Source organism: Chlorocebus sabaeus, chromosome 9 (genome assembly GCF_047675955.1).
Source record: "Chlorocebus sabaeus isolate Y175 chromosome 9, mChlSab1.0.hap1, whole genome shotgun sequence".
NCBI classification, from domain to species: Eukaryota; Metazoa; Chordata; class Mammalia; order Primates; family Cercopithecidae; genus Chlorocebus; species Chlorocebus sabaeus.
In genome coordinates, this window is record NC_132912.1 from 69,582,017 (window position 1) to 69,598,793 (window position 16,777).

At 47.8% G+C, this 16,777-nt stretch overlaps 2 protein-coding genes across 5 annotated transcripts in view; one reads left to right on the top strand and one right to left on the bottom strand.

Annotated features, from left to right (window-relative positions):
* The first annotated feature begins 5,289 nt into the window (after positions 1-5,289).
* Positions 5,290-10,171, top strand: PCBD1 (pterin-4 alpha-carbinolamine dehydratase 1). Of its 2 annotated transcripts, none has more exons than XM_007963145.3 (4): positions 5,290-5,408; positions 8,044-8,175; positions 8,753-8,833; positions 9,640-10,171. In XM_007963145.3, the coding sequence occupies exons 1-4, from the start codon at positions 5,406-5,408 to the stop codon at positions 9,736-9,738; spliced, it is 315 nt and encodes a 104-aa protein (XP_007961336.2). In that variant the 5' UTR covers positions 5,290-5,405; the 3' UTR covers positions 9,739-10,171. The 2 variants fall into 2 exon arrangements, with proteins under 2 accessions (XP_007961336.2, XP_072875173.1); XM_073019072.1 differs by lacking the exon at positions 5,290-5,408 and adding an exon at positions 6,060-6,089.
* Positions 10,172-12,490: 2,319 nt separating this feature from the next.
* The window catches only part of SGPL1 (sphingosine-1-phosphate lyase 1), a 62,870-nt gene continuing 58,583 nt past the window's right edge, over positions 12,491-16,777 (bottom strand). For all 3 annotated transcript variants that reach the window (XM_007963148.3, XM_038009098.2, XM_038009099.2), the window contains exon 15: positions 12,491-16,488. In XM_007963148.3, coding sequence (XP_007961339.2) covers positions 16,348-16,488 — 141 coding nt within the window. In that variant the 3' untranslated portion in view covers positions 12,491-16,347. The remainder of the gene's footprint in view (positions 16,489-16,777) is intronic.

The window sequence follows — 16,777 nt, forward strand, 5'->3', positions numbered from 1 at the left end:
TGACCGGATTCTAAAAGCTGCAGCAGAGAGTGATTTCAGTGAAGAATGTGCTCCTGGGCTCTGGACATGGAAAAAAAAGGATGTAGAGACACAGGGAAGGAGGCCATGTGAAGACGGAGGCAAAGATAGGAGTGATGCTGTCACAAGCCAAGGAACTCCAGGAGCCACCGGGAGCTGGAAGAGATGAGGAAGGGCTTTTCCCTAGAGCCCTCGGGAGAAGCATAGCCCTGCTGACGCCTCCATTCGGACTTCTGGCCTCCAGGATGGTGAGAGAATAAGCCACCAAGTTTGTGATCACTTGTTATGGCAGCCCTAGGAGGCTAACACAGCAGACACTCGTCAAATAACCACAAAATATACGGAAAATTTAACTGTACTAAAAAAAAAAAAGTGGCTGAAGCATTTTTCATGTCCACCAGCAAAATATGAGACTTGCAGCGATGCCACCTCCTCATCAGCACATGGTAGGGTCAGGTGGCCTTTTATCCAGTTGTTCTGGAGGTGTACAGTAATCTCTCTGTGGTAGTAATTGCCACGTCCCCAGTGGCCCAACAGGAAGGAGGTCTCTTTCTTCATATTTTCCATACTCTTGCCCTTCTCCCGGTGGCGACTACCAGGTTTGCTGCCCACCACCAGGTTCATGGTGGGGAGGTAAGTGTAGGCTCTCAGATGCCCGGGACGGTGGATCTTTCTCAGCCTTCCCACCCATCTGCCTCAGTGCAGTGGACCCTGCCTTATATCCAGGGCAGGTCCTTCATGGGAGAGCTTCCCACTCTGCCCCAGAGGGAGCTGACCTGGAATGATATTAACATAGGATCTTGGTCCCAGTACAGTTTCCTGAACCTCCCCCAAGGGTAGGGGGTTCTTCTACCAGAAATGAAGCCACCGTGGGGCTGTGCCCTGGGAGTGACAGGGTTTGTTGGCCTCAGCTTGTGGCTTCAGACTTTTGCACCACTGAACAGGGGGCTTAGGACAGGGGGTTGGGCACTTTTCCCACAGCAAAAACAGCCCTTTCAGCCCTCACACCACTGAGTGGGTCCCTCTCCTTCCCTCATCCTTCCCCGCTCCCTCACCGGAGGAGCACCCTGCGAGCATGCACACAGAAGAGGCGGTTAGTGTGTACAAACTCTCACCTTGTCTGGGCCCCCTGCTATCTCAGACCAACATGCCAGCCCACACCTGGCTCCCAACAATTTGTTAAAACTGAACTGATTTCTTTCTTCTTACCCATTTTAATGAAGGCTGCCCCTTCCTCCAAGTGCTGCCCAAGTGAGCCAACTGCACATCCTGCCTCTCCTTGGAGGGACCTGCCCTCTTGGAATTCAGGATACTTGATTGCTCTGTGAGCTCAGCTCCCTGATGAGCTCAAGAAAAGTGATGCCTTTGTAGTGCCTGCAGTCTTTTCTCATTGTTAAGTATGAGAGCAAGGCTTTCTGCCTCCTGGGTGGAAGGCGAATACTTCCTGCTGTCCTTAAATCTTTCCTTCCACCGTCACCACCCATTCTCAACCTAATGCTACATTTTTAGGTTGCTTTTATGGCAACATTCCACTTCCAGGCACCAATTTTTGTTCCTGCTATTTGCTCCTGTTGCTGCAGAACAAATCACCATGCTGAGTGGCTTAAAACAAAAATTATGATTTCTCATGGTTCCATGGGTTGACTGGTCTCACTTGCAGCCTCACGTGGGATTGAAGTCAGATGTCTCCTGGGGCTGAAGTCATCTGAAGGTTTGGCAGGTCTGGGCATCCAAGAGGCTCACTCACGTGGCTGGAGAATGGTTAACAGATCCCAGGGTTTCTTTGGCCTAGTCTTAGAAGTTATAGCTGGGTGTGGTGGCTCACACCTGGAATCCCAACATTTGGGAGGCCAAGGCCCAACATTTGAGCCCAAGAGTTTCAGACCAGACTGGCAACATAGAAAGATCCTGTCTCTATAAAAAATTTTAAAAATTGAATTATCCAGGCATGGTGGCTACTTGGGGGAGCTGAGGCAGAAGGATCGTTTGAGCCCAGGAGGTCACGGCTGCAATGAGCTATGATTATACCACTGCACTCCAGCCTGGGTGACAGAGCAAGACACTGTTTCAAAACAAAGTTGCATGGTGACATTTCTGACCATTGATTGGTCACACTGGGCCATCCCAGATTCAACATGGGTGAGAACTATGCAGGTTGTGAATATTGGGAGTTATGGTTCATTGGGTGCTATCTTTGGAGACTAACATCCTGCCTAACACTACATACCAAAAGGGAACTTTCACATTTAGGTCTTAAATCTATCTAAATATAAAGTTAACAAAAGAAAAGGGAGTATATTTTTGTAGCAGGGTGGGGAGAGGACTTATCAAAGAAATTTTCAAATGCACAAAATTATAAGGCAGAGGGAAAAAAGATAAATCTTATTACACCAAAATATAAGATTTCTGCCCACAGACATCATGGATCTCATGGAATAAGTTAGTATACAGATGGCAGAATGGGAGGAGATATTTGCAATATCAAAACTGACAAGCAATTAATGTCTAGATTTTATATAAACACCCACAAACCAACTATAAAAAGAGAGCACTGTAAATTCTCAAAAATTGGCAAAAGATATTAAAAAGCAATTCACAAATAGTAACCCCCAAATGGTAACAAGCATATGAAGAGGTTCTCAAACTCATTAGTCATCAGAAAACAATGTAGGGTAAAACAATTGAGAGTAGCAGGAGGCAAACAAATACCTAAGCAGATAGGGCGGGTCCCCAGTGAAACCCCACATTCAAGCCAAAAACAGCCTGGACTGCTGGTTTGGGATGAAACCCCTCAACCCAGGGTGAGAACTTCTGTTCCTGTTTGCCCACTCTTTCCTGATTGGTTCTTTCTGAATAATGCTTTTTAACCAATCAAATGTTGCCTTTTCTAATACTGCCTACAGCCCGCCCCGCCCCATCCTGTGCCTATAAAACCCCCTAGACTCAGCCACACTGAGAGAAACAACCCGACGTTCTCGTTCCCTCTCCACTGAGAGCTGTTTCATCACTCAATAAAATTATCCATCCTCATCACCCTTCAATTGTCAGCATGACCTCTTTCTTCTTGGATGTAGGACAAGAGCTCAGGACCCACCAAACAGCACCCACAAACGCTGTAACACTGGCCGTCTGCCCTCACTGGTGGAGGCAGCTGCCCCACAGAACAGAAGCAGCACCAGGGCCAAGCTGGTCCTGGAGCCACAGGCCAGAGTGGAGAAAGGGGCTGACAGAGCTGCTAACATGCTGCTGTCCATCAGGCTGCAGATGGTGGAGCAAAAAGAGCTAATTAGCTCTGTAACACTCCTCTCTGGGGCTTCAGGCACCCCTGCCTGGGTGCTGCCACAGTCTCCTTGGGGTGACACACCTGGTCCGGCCGTGGGCACCGCACAGAGCCTGCTCCTGTGTCATGGCTCGATGCAGCTGGCCAAACCCTGCATCACTCGCTCAGATGCTCCCTCATGCCAGGGGCTGAGCATGCAGTTGTGGTGACCACGTGAGCCGTGGGCCGGAACGCAAACCAGATGTGGCCTGCAAGCTGAATAGATAGGGCACTCTCTGCTGCAACCCCAGCAAAGGGGTCAAGAAAACTCCTGCATCACAATAAACTCTCATTTTATAGCTATTAGCCTGACAAAAAATAAAAAGCTGGCTAACAGGAAGTATGAGTATGTATGTGTAAGGTGCATATGGAAATAGTACCCCCTCACACTGTGCGGGCGAGAATGAGGACTGGTGTCCCCATTCTGGACATTATCTGGAACTATTTTGAGATACACACCCACGGGGGGAATTGCTGGATTCATAGGGTATGAATATACTTAAGAAACTGCCCACAGCCCCGGGAGCTATTAGAGATGTTCACTGCAGCAGCATTGTTGTGTAACTCTGTGTGTGTATGTGTGTGTGTGCCCACATACTCACGGGTTTGGGAGGTGGTGGTAGCAGCAGAAAGTTGGAGGGAACCTAAGTATCCATCACTGATAGAACAAGAAACCACGGCAGACTCTCATTACAAAATACTAGGCCGCAGTTAAAAGCTACAGATTGAATATACATATAGCAACATGGGTAGATCTTAATTTTCCACTAAATACTCTGTTTTGTAAGAAACAGACTGAGAAATGTAATATATTTACATAATACCATTTACATAAATTTAAAAATACATATAGACGAAACAACACCACACATTTTGCAAGAACATGTGCAAACAAAAATACACATTAACACATTAGAGAGGCTGCTATGGGCGTGGCAGCGGGCGGGGGGGAATAAAAATGGAGTACAAGAATAAAAGTTAATAGAAAAAAATGTAAAGTGTGAGAGGACTTTTCTCACCTGACTCTAAGACTTATTATAAAGCTATAATAATCAAGACAAGGTCACGTCCTGTCATGATGGACAAACAGATCAATGGAACAGAAGAAAGGGCTCAGAAATAAACCCACACATATATAGTCAATTGATGTTTTACAAAGGTGCGAAGACAATTCAGTGGAGAAAGGAATAACTGAATCTCCACGTGCAAAAGTGAATCTGGATCTATAACTTGAAGCATACAAAAATATTTACTAAACGCGGATCACAGACTAAATGTAAAACCCAAAGCTCTAAAACATAGGAGAAAACTTTTGTGATCTCGGATTAGGCCAAGATTTCTATGCATACAATATCAAAATAGAAATCCACCAAAGAAGCATTTGATAAATTGGATTTCATCAAAATTAAGAACGTTTGCTCTTTGAAAGGCAGCATAATTCAAAGAAAATATTTGAAAAGCACTGCCTGATCATGTCCTTATATCCAGAAAAAAACATCCTCAAAACTCGATAAAAAAACAAACAACCCAATTTCTTTTTTAATGGGCAGGAAATTCAAACATGTTATTCACTAAAAAAGACATCCTTAGCAAATAAGTACATGAAAAGATACTCAATATCATTAGTCATCAAGGAAACTTGATATGTTCATAATCTTGATCTCAGTGATGGTCTCACGAGGGAAACATTAAAATTTATCAAATTGTACACGTTTAATATGTGCAACTTATTGCATGTCAATTCTATCTAAGTAAAAGATTTTTATAAAGAAATAAATAGGTATTCTGGCGCCCAGGGCCACCCAGCTGTAAGCGGCGGGGTGGGATTCCAACCCTGAAGCGGGCATTTGGAGCCCTCATGCTTCACCCTAGCTCCCTGAAACAAGCTCAGAGGATTGGCTCTGAGCAGCGAGGAAAGTACTGGAAGGAAGCAAGCCGAGCGCGTCCCTGGCTGGGGACGTTAATCATTACCGGAGGGCGGTCCGAGCGCGGCCCCGCCCCGGGACGGCCGCCTGCGCGCCGGGCCGCCGCTTGCCCTCTCCGCCGGCCACCTGCTGCCGCCCGCGCCATGGTGAGTCCAGGGGTGCGCCGCCGCGATCGGGGCAGCGGGGCCGGGGCAGCAGCGGGCGAGGTGGGAGCGGGACGGGGCGGGGGAGGGTCCTTTCGAGCCCCCTGCGGAGCCGCCGGTGTCCGAGAGTGGAGTCTCTGCCCGGGTCCCTGTCGCCAGCGGCGGGGAGGGGAAGCTGAGGCCCTGAGAGGGGCACGGCGGGTCCCGGTCCCAGCCAGTTGGGAGGCCAGGCCTGCCCTGACCCAGGCCAGTGCTTGTTCCGGGACCCTGCCGGGGGCGGGGCCTACGACCTTACAGGGCCGGGGAGGACCGTGGTGGGAGAGTCCGCAGATCTCGTCCCCTCAGTGGCCCGATTCGGCTTTATACTGGGGTGGGAGCGAGAGGCAGGCTGAGTTTGCGCGCTCCTGTGCGTGCGTGTCCGCGCCCCTTCCCGCTCGCACTCTGGATACAGGGTCTGTCCGCCTGGGGCTCACGCTCTGAGCCCGTGTGCTGTCCCGGGCTCCAGAGCCAGCCCCCGCGCTGGTTTGAGGCCCTTGCCCGGCCGCGGGGGCTTGGTGGCGCAGGAGCAGCCCTCCTCCCGGGCGAGCTTCCCCCACCCACCCCGGGGCGGGGGCGGGCCCCTTGCTCTGCTGTAAGCTCGGGAGCTTCATCAGACCATTTCTGGCCCACAGGCCTTCGGAGCAGGCAAGACTGGGAGGGCCTTTTGAAGGGAGAGGGACTTGGGGGATGGACGATGAGTGGGGCTGTTTGTGAGGGTCGCTGAGGCCCCCAGAGATGCAGGCTTGGGAAATCGGCGACCACTCCCCACACCTCGCCAGAGAAGGCAAGACCTGGCGGGGATTTACTAAGCAAACAGGGCACCGTCCCCCTCTCCAGAGCCGGCACCTGGAAGGTTTGTCAGTTCAGCCCCAGGCTGTGAGACTTGGGGGTTTCCAGAAGGCTCTACCGAGAAAGGGAAGCCTCCTAAGAGCTCACCTGGACTCACCCACCCCTTTAAGAGCCAAGGAAGTAAACAGTGGGCTCTGATGCTTTGGCTGACTTCTGGTTGTCTGGATACACGGACCAGGCGGTCAGCCACGGGGAGAGGGCCAGCTCTGGAGTAGAGACCTCCCTACTGGGCAGATGATGCAAATCGCTGCTGCCATTCAATCCCTGTAGCCATCTAGAGCCGAGGAGAGGAGAGGGGCCAAGCTCCCTCAGTCCAGAGAGAGCTCACGTTTTCAGGAGGGAAACAGGAGGGAAAAAAGACGGACTTAGGAAAGCACTGCGATGCTTCAGCCACCACAAATGCTACCAGGCCCATCACAAGCCTACTTGCCTTAGGAGGTATTTTTTTATAATGCAGATGACATTTACTTTATAGCAGTGGAGTTTCCTAAAGTGACCCATTGGCACCTCATGATGATCTGTGGAGGTAGAGGTTCTGCCAAGAGAGGTACAGCCACCTGGCTGGTAAATGGTGAAAGCGGGGCTCAAACCTCCTGCCAATGAACACATGGTGTCCAGTCTGCAGGCTGCCTCATAAAAGCTAAATTAACCTCCCTCACATTCCCTCCCCACCCCTAAGTATTTCTTTTCAATTCAGCACTCTATTTCTGCCCTGGGGTGGTGCCACCCTAGAAGTCTAGGTTCTGGGATCCGTTAAGCTGCTAGACCTGGATCCTCCTAGGATGAAACTGACCCTTGCTTCCTTGCATTCTCTGAGGTTCCACTCATGGCCTGAATTGTGCCAATTTGGGCTGCGTTGAGGGCACTTTGCACATTAGGTAAATAGGACGGGGCACTAGGTTTGCCAGCTGCCTTTGGCCAAGTTCCTTCCACTTTGGGGACTGAGTTCTGTGGCCTGAGCTTCCGAACCAGCCAGAAAAGAGATGGAAAACCAGAGAACCTAGCCCTGGCGGCTCAAGACCAGAGGCTGCCTGGGAGCATGACTGAGGACCTACTAGAGGTAGTGCCAACACGGTCAGCTACAGTGTGGCTAAGAATGGGCTGGACACTTATTTTAAATGCAGCTCCTTTGTCCAGCCCCAGGGATGCTGACACACAGACAACACTGCGCCATCCCTGGCTAGGGGAGGGCAGGAAGGAACAGCAGACAAGTCGTTTCCCCTCTCTAGGCCTGTTTCTTCTTCAATACACATGAAAGTTACCGTAGGGACGTGGGGTGCATATGATGAAGTACATAATAAGAAAAGGAAGGGGGGACAGTCATGGTACTCTTCCTCAGAGGTTGTGGAGTAATATATTTGCGTCTGGGATTTATTTTGCTTTTATGCCCTCACTGATGTAATAGAGCTCATGGAGGGAAGGTCTGTAAGGCTCTGAGGGCAGGGTAGGGGAAGAGTGTGTGTCTGTCCCCGTCATATGAATTGCATTGCTTTTGGGATTTCCTTTCTCTGTGTGGAGTGTAAAACCCAAGACCTGAGAGCCTATCAGCGGACAAGCCTGGACCCCACCTCCTGGGCAGAGTGCCACCCTTGAGGGCTTCCAGCTTATTGCTCAAAGACCTGCTGCCCTTGGTCACCCACGTCCAAAGCAGCCAGTGGAGGCTGGCTGAGTTCCCCTAAAGGCTGGAGCCCCTCTCTTTTGACCTATAAAAAGAAATGCTCTCGGGCCTCTGTTTTTTCCCCTCTCCTAGGCTGGCAAAGCACACAGGCTGAGTGCTGAGGAGAGGGACCAGCTGCTGCCAAACCTGAGGGCCGTGGGGTGGAATGAGCTAGAAGGCCGCGATGCCATCTTCAAGCAGTTTCATTTCAAAGACTTCAACAGGGTATGGCACCAGGGCGGGACAGAGTTTTCTGAGACTGAGGCTGATGGGGTCACCTTACAAAGCATGTTCTCTCCCTTCACGTCTCATTAGCCAAGACTCTGAGACCCCACACTCATCCAGTTATTTGGATAACTGTGCCCGGGAGGGGGGGAGATATTTGTTTTCCTGCCTAACTCAGAAAGTATCATCTTTGGGGACTGGAGAGTAGGAGGATGTGTCTTGGGCTCTGCCTTCCTGGAACTTGTAGCAGCAGTCCTCTGAGGAGCTAGTTCAAGTAGAAAACATGCACAGCTGAAGACATTTGAACCGACAGCCAAGACTGGCCAGACCAAAAGCCTGTTGTGGTGTTTCCACCTTGTTGGCGTCCTAAATAGCAAGACTTTCTTCCTACTGCAGGGACAATCTCTAACTCAAGCCTGAGAACCAGTGACAGAATGTCAAGGGGGAAATGATTTAAAGATAAAGGAGTCTCCTGGGGGGAAGTTAATTCATCCTCCTTCGTCTAGGCCTTGAATTGGTGATGTCCAGAAGTCCTTTCTCTTAAAACACTAACCTGGCTCTCACTCCACTTAAATAGGCCTTTGGGTTCATGACAAGAGTGGCCCTGCAGGCTGAGAAACTGGACCACCATCCTGAATGGTTTAACGTGTACAATAAGGTGAGTGATGCTGTGTGCCTCTGTTGTGCTCTGCCCCCATCCAAGTACTGCAAACTCTGACACATTCTGAAGGCTTTTGGACTTAACGGTGCAGCTTCCTGACCCATAGGTCATCCACTCATCTCATTTCCAATCTCACTGAGATTGCACATGCCTAGAATCAACAAAAATATCCTTGGGAAAAAAATCAGTCTACTATAAAGAAATGCAAATTAAAAGATGCATGAGATAGTTGTGGTTAAAGTAGACATTAAGAAGGCAAAACCCAAGAAAGGAAAGGCTGTGCGAATCAGGCATACTTATTCAGTGTTCCTAGTTCTAAATGGCTTTAATCTTGCTGGAGGTATGGAAGAATGAAAAAGTAATAAACTTGAACTAAGAATATACACACATAGCCAACCTATCAAATTATTTGCTTAATGAATGGAAACAGCCATTAAATGTCTACCATGTGCCAAAAGCTCTGCAGTCTCTGTTTATAAAAACAGTAAGGGTGGAAGAGGCCATCTGTGAATGGATAGTGTTTAGGAGCTGGCATTGGTTTTTGGTTTCATCTTTAGCTTTTAGGTTACTCTTGACAGTTGGATGTTAAGTTTTTATTCTATAGCTGAAGTCACAATTATTTTTGAAAGACAGCAAAGGGGAGATGTAGAAGATGTTGTTACAGACATGTCAGGAAGGAGTCCCCAGGAGAGACTGTAGTGGCCAGCTGCTATTCTGGAGCTCCTAGCGGGGCTGAGCCCAGCAGCTGGTGACTCCCTCCTGTTCTTAAGTCAGCGGAAGCAGAATTTCTGGTTTCGTTTCAGGTTCACATCACGCTGAGCACCCATGAGTGTGCTGGCCTTTCAGAACGGGACATAAACCTGGCCAGCTTCATCGAACAAGTAGCAGTGTCCATGACGTAGACCCTGCCCTTCCTCTTTGAATTCTTCAGGGGGAAGGGGTGACTGAACTGGGAATCTAGGGAGGGAGCTGAGGAGCCCCCGGCCTCCCCCTGCTCCCCTCCCAAGACCCAGCTGCCTCCATTGAGGGGTGAGTCCTTGCTGTGGGATGTGCCAGCGTCCCCACCAACACCAGGAATTTAGACCTTTTCCCTGCACCTCTCTCTTCGTCCTGGGGGCTCTGTTACACTAATTTGAATAAGTTCTCCCCTTTCTTTTCAACTCCCCAGCAACAATGATTTTCTTGCCAGGCTGTGTCTCCCTAATTCTTTTCCCAGGAAGCTGTGATACAGGGTGAAATAAAGTCTTGTCTTAGAAACCAGGACCCTAAACCCCACACTATGTAACAGAAACACATGTGCTTTTATGTCTCAAATAAAACTATTGTATCACTTGGTCTCAGACTCTAGAAACTTATTTTCCACAGGTCAATCCAAATTGGAGTCAATAGGCATTTAAATGAAAGCACTTCCTCTGTGCTAGGCACTGTTCAAGGTACTGGGAAAAGAGAGGGACCAGACCACCTTGCCTTCAGATTCATTATCGTCTAGGGGGTATCATTTGATTATCATCCCACAGGAACACAAATTAACTATTACCAATTAACAATTAACTAGTACTAATTAACTATTACTAGGGTGAATTAATGCTAGATGGCAGGATAAGAAATGAGCTAAGGGGAACACAAGTGATTAATGGTGAAAAGGGCAAATCTGGAGGCTTTGAGTTATGCCTTGAAGACCTGAGTAGGATTCTTGAGAGGCAGAGATGGCTGAGAGAACACCATGAACACAGATAAGGGTGTGTAAGGGCACAGGTATTATATGCATTGTGGAACCTATGTCTAGAAAGGTAGTCTGGGGCCATATTACAGTTTGAACATTCCTAATTTGAAAATTGGAAATCCAAAATCTGAAACTTTTTGAATGCCAACATGATGCCCAAAGGAAATGCTCATTGGATCATTTTAGGTTTCTGATTTTCAGATTAGAGATGCTCAACTTGTCAGTATAATGCAAATATTCCAAAATCCAAAATCTGAAACACTTCTGGTCTCACACGTTTCAGATAAGGGATACTCAACCTGTGTTTTCTTCCTGGCTGTGATGGCTAATTTTACATGTCAACTTGATTGGGCCATGGGGTGCCCAGGCATTTGGTCAAGCATTCTGGGTGTGTCTGTGAGGGTGTTTCTGAATGAGGATAACATTTGAATCAATAGACTGAGTAAAGCCGACTGCCTTCCCTAACATGGGTGGCCTCATTCAACCAGCTGAAGGCTTGTATAGAATAAAAGGGCTAAAAAGGGTTGACCCTCTTCCAAATAAGAGGGAAGTCCTCCTGCCTGACTGCCTTGAGGTGGGACATTGGTCCTTTCCTGCTTTTGGACTTAAACTGAAACATCTACTCTCCTTGAGTCTCAAGGCTGCAAGCCTCCGGTCTGCAACAATACCATCTGCTTTCCTGGTTCTCCAGCTTGCCAACTGCAGATCTTGGGACTTGTCAGCCTTCATAATCACATGAGCCAATGCCTTATAAGAAATCTGTTTCTCTTTGTGTACTGGTTCTGTTTCTCTGGAGAATCCTAATACACAGGCCTATCATATCAGATACGGGAGATCTCAAATCCTGATGGTCTCTTCAGATTTCTTAAAATCTTAGCAAAGTTCTTAGGGCTTGCCTGGTTTTACTCCCCAAGAGAAGACATAGGCAGCTTAGGAGCCGGCAGGCTATTTATCACTGGAGCAGTTAAAGAGATGGTTTGCAAAGTCAGTTCCCCAGCCAGGAACTCTCTAGGACAGAATATTCCCACGCTGTGTCATGAAGAAGGGGGCCCTGAGAGCAGCCTCATCTCTACCCCCACTGCATGCTACACAAATTTCACCTCGCATGTGTCATTATGCAGAGAGACTGAGAAGCCTTCTTCCTAATAGTTCTCACCCGTGTCTCCTAACCCAAGTACTAAGCTGACTTGTAAATGCCAGGGTCCCTTGGAGCAGGAATCTAGCAACGTCACAACTCAACCTGGATGAGTTGGTCCCCCAGCAAAGGCCAGGAAAGGGGCAGAGGCTGGAGGTTGAGAAACAAGCGTAAAGTTCTTGTTCATACGAGGGATTAGTAGGACCCCGTTCCTAGTATATATGCTAGTAAAGGATTATCAATACCTATGCTGATGGCAAACAAGATTCAGACAGTGGTCTCCCATCTGTTCCACTTCTGACTTAAATTTTTCCAAGTGTGCTTTGATCTGATGACTGGCGGATTGGAGGACAGATGCCAGACGCCGAGGTATGGACTACACTGTTACATTACATTCCTGCCTCTGCTTATTTTCATGTGTCAAGGGTTGAAAAATGTTTGCCCAGTGCAGGGACAGCTCATGCCTGTATTTCCAACACTTTGGGAGGCCAAGGAGGGAGGATCATTTGAGCCCAGGAGTTAGAGACTAGGCTGGGCAACATAGAGAAACTGTCTCTACAGAATATACAGAAAAATTAGCCAGGCATGGTGGCACACCTGTGGTCCCAGCTACTCGGGAGACTGAGGTGGGAGGATCACTTACGCCTAGGAGGTCAAGGCTACAGTGAGTGATGATCATGCCATTGCCCTCTAGTCTGGGTGACAGCGAAACCTCGTCTCCAAAAAATAAAGCCAACCTTGGCAGCACTGCAGCTGTATGAAGCACATTTATGTGAGACAAAGACACAGGTAACACTTTTTTTTAAAGAAATAAATAGGTTTATTCTAAAATTAATCCAAATAATTGAAATTATAGGGAAGGATATTAAGAAGAGAAGAGATTACAAGACAGAGGAAAGCATAAAAGAAAATAAGGCAATTAAAACTTCAAATCAAGAAAAGGTTCTCAAAAATCTGACTTTGCCTACCCAGGTATAGTTGGTGGCTATCAAATTAGGACTCAGTAATTACTTGTATCACTGGCTGAAAGCTGCTCATTGCTGCCAAGAACCTACAGAGAAGGCAAAGGGGCTTACATACAGCTGTATGGAGCAGCAATAAGCACCCCAGACATGACTTCCTAGATGAGCCAGACCTCCTCATCCAAGCATATCCTGGATCCTCCTTCTCTCTGGTTTGCAGGTACTTAGGAACTAGGCCATTTGTCAGAAAACTGTAGCAAAAAAGCAGTCCTTGGTTTGATTCTGGCAAAGTCTGAATAGGCTAAAAGTCAAAAGGAAAAGCTGGGTTATCTGAATGACAGCCTTCAGATCCTGACTAACCCTTTGAAAAACTTCTCATTTCTTATTCATAATAGAATAAGATGTCCAGCAGTTACATGTGTGTGAAGATTATCTGAAGAGCTCTGTCAGCCCCTAAACCAAATGCAGGGCTTGAGGCCAATGCCCTTTGGTTAGACAGAACCACATTGCCCAGATGGCTAGAGACCACCCAGACAGCTCAATCCATCATTAATTTATTGTAGCAGCAAACTGTAAGCATAAGTGGATGATGAAGATGGAAAAAAATGTAAGATAGGGCCTGTCCCTGGCAAACTAAGAATGTGAATTTCAGACCTCTCTGAAATAGGTACGACTACCACTCCCGGTACAGGGACCAATCAGCAACCTATTAAAATGCCTGGAAATGAGATGGATTGCTGCTTAACTCTGTCTCTTTCATTGGTCGTGGTATCAGTGGGCACACACGACCATTTCACCACCAGGGGGCAATCTCTCACCAGGAGCCCATTCAAGCATGGCCACTGCCCCATTTGTGATCTCGTGTGTGCCCAAGTAATCAAATGAATGCAACCATCCACAGTAATTACAATTAGGGTCATTTAACTATTTAATTGCTTTTTGAGATTATTGCTGAAATTACGAAAGGAGCATTGAAATGGTAAGGGGGAGGTTAGAGAAGACAGATTTAAAAGAAGCAAGTACCTTTTTCCAAGTATAAAACTCGTAATATTAAAAGTGACTCAGCAGTGTATTCACATGACTACTTAAGTCTGATGCAGAAACAAGACAGTACAGTTTTTGCAGAGGCCGATGTGACATCTGCATACGACATGATACTATTAAGACTCTCTACCCACCTCTGCTACAGAGTAGCTGCTATATGCACGCATACACAAAAATACAAAATGAAAAGCCTATAAAAGTCTTAAGTCAAACTAAGGCTCTTAATTGTAAATTAAAGTGGCTACAGTAGGTCCCTTTGAAAAACACCATCTCCCCTGGCACCAATGTTGTCACAGCACAGAGGAAGCGAGTGGCTCAGGGTCTGGTCCTGGGGAGACACTCTATAGGGGCACATGCTTCTCCATCTTGGTGGCTGGCAAGCCACAGTGGTGTCTGCTGGGTGGCTCTGGGTTCCTGGACCTCATCCAACATAATGCACTGACCACACAGCTCTGACCACAGCTACTCTCAAAGAGGTGCCTGCCAGGTCTCCCTCTGACACACACACACATACACACACACACACACACTACCCACTCTTGGATCCCACAATGCACTGCGGGGCAAACAGGAAACACACACACACACACACACACACACACACATGTGCCAGCTAGTCACACCAGCCCTGAATGGCATGACCAGCTAGTCACAGTTGTTGGGTTAGTAGTACAGTGCTCAAGAACACTTCAGACTAACATGCCAAGGAGCCTGAGGAAAAGTCTGGTAGTCATGGCTCTCCCAGCCAGCATTCCCAGTGGAGGAAACTAGAAGATACCAGCTTGAGGAGGCTGAATATTCAGGAGTCCCTGAGATGGGGAAAGGAACAGAGGAAAGTGTCTCCTGACTCGTCTTAAGTACTGCCCTCCCCAAATAGAAACCTCAAAGACTGATCCATTTCCCCTAGGGCCTGGGCCAGGAGTAGCTCACTGCTCACTGCTGTGGAGAAAGGCACATGATATGATGTCATTAGAGCAAGACAGTGGCTCAGCCTAAAGGAGAGTTCCCTACAGGGGAAAGAGGGCAGGAAGTGGGCGCAGGGTCTGGTCCTGTCCCTGCACCACCCTGAGCAGCTAGTCTTGGGAAATGATTACAGGCCCTGGGCCATAGGCTGCTCGCCATTCTGCTTTCCTATCCTGTTTCTCTCCCTGTACTGCTCCCTTTTAGCCAGGGCTGAGAACTGTCCAGCAACTGAGGCAAAACTGCCATGGTACCTCTGAAAGCTGAATCAAGGGGGAAGAGGCAGAAGAATACACTACTAGAGAAAATTTTCCTTGCTATGGGTGCTCTTTCACACCCACCTAGGGTAAGTCAAGGCAACTTGTGAAGGTGCTTTGAGCTGTTCCTTCAAGCAAACATATTTTCATTACATAATGGCTTAAGGGTGCAGGGAAGGATCACCACCAACTTTGGTGACATATTTGAATCTGGGTGTTCATCCTACTCTGATATTCAGAAAAGCATAGAAAAAGGCCTGGTGTCTGCTCATCACCAGCCCAGGACAGGGTTCAGATGTATTCTGACCACTGCCAGTTCAGGAAGGCAGCACCATGGCCAAAAGCTCCTCCATTATTTGGAAACCATGTTTTCTTCCTAGTCCATGGTAATAAGAACAAGCCAATGGGAGCATCATTCCAAACAATAATCTCCAAAGATGGTGGCAACCAAGTGTCAAATGGGGACTGCAGGCACAGAAGAGACCACCCCAAACCCTGCCTGGGTGGATGAAGCAGGTATGTTAGAATAATCCTGTCCTGCAGAATAGGGAACAGCAGCTTGGTCGATCTGTGTCCTGGAAAAAGAAATGAGTTGCAATAGAAGTGATTCTAAGAGAGACAACGAACCTACTCTTAAGAAAGAGAGGGCCAGGCACGGTGGCTCACGCCTGTAATCCCAGCACTTTGGGAGGCTGAGGCAGGGAGATCACCTGAGGTCAGGAGTTCAAGACCAGCCTGGCCAACACGGCGAAATCCTGTCTCTACTAAAAAAAAATAGAAAAATTAGCCAGGCATGGTGGCGGTCACCTGTAATCCCAGCTACTTGGGAGGCTGAGGCAGAAGAATCGCTTGAACCCAGTGGGTGGAGGTTGCAGTGAGCTGAGATCATGCCACTGCACTCCAGCCTGGGCAAAAGAGCAAAACTCCATCTCAAAAAAAAAAAAAAAAAAAAAAAAAAAAAAGAGAGAGGGCTGTAAAAGCCTCCTGCTTAAAGTACACCTCACACCCAGCTGGGGAAACATCTGTTACGTAAATGCCTCCTGCCTGAGATAACAAAGAAACTCTAGCTATCTCAGAAACTGTACCCCAGCTTCTCTAAAGAATCAGGACAGGTCAGAGCTACCACACAATGTTTAAGTGAAGTTGAAAGGTAGAGTTTAGAAAAGGAAATAGTTAAAACAATTCCTAGGGTAACATTTATAACAAGGGCAAAATCATTATGTAATGGAATTCTCTGGGGTCTTCAAATGAAAAACCACAAAAGGAAGACAAGAGGAAGAGCAAGAATCCTGAGGCTCAAGCTGTCTCATGGTGTATCTTGAGTTGTGCTCTATGGAGCAAGACCAGATGTCAAAGTCGTGCACGGCCTGTTTCATACCCAAGAACCTTCTGAAGGCTGGAAGCCCCTTGAGACTAGAAAGGGTCCAAGCTCAGCGAGGTTTTGGAGAACCATTCATCTGGCTGCCCTGGGTGACAGTGTCCGTGCTGTACAAGCTGTCCAAGAAGACCGAGGACAATTCTGCAACCATATTCCTGTCAACAGTTGTCTGGGCCATGCCATAAATGGCACCCTACAAATCCAAACAAAGAGACATTTATTAGTGAGGCTGGGTCCAGGAGCAAGAATAAAACTGCGGCAATGAGCCCCTTCTCCCCGAATCCTAGCGTCGCATGTGCACTGCCCCACCCCATTTCCACCTTAGGCATCCCATCACTCTATCAGAAAAGTAGGTGGCGTAGTCAATTTTTCACAGGGACTTTCCAGTCGGCCTTTTTGCATAAAGGGACTAGCCTAAGCAAATTCCAGAGAAAACATGTTTACTATCTTTCCTGTGTCAAAATTTTCTTTTCAAATGGACA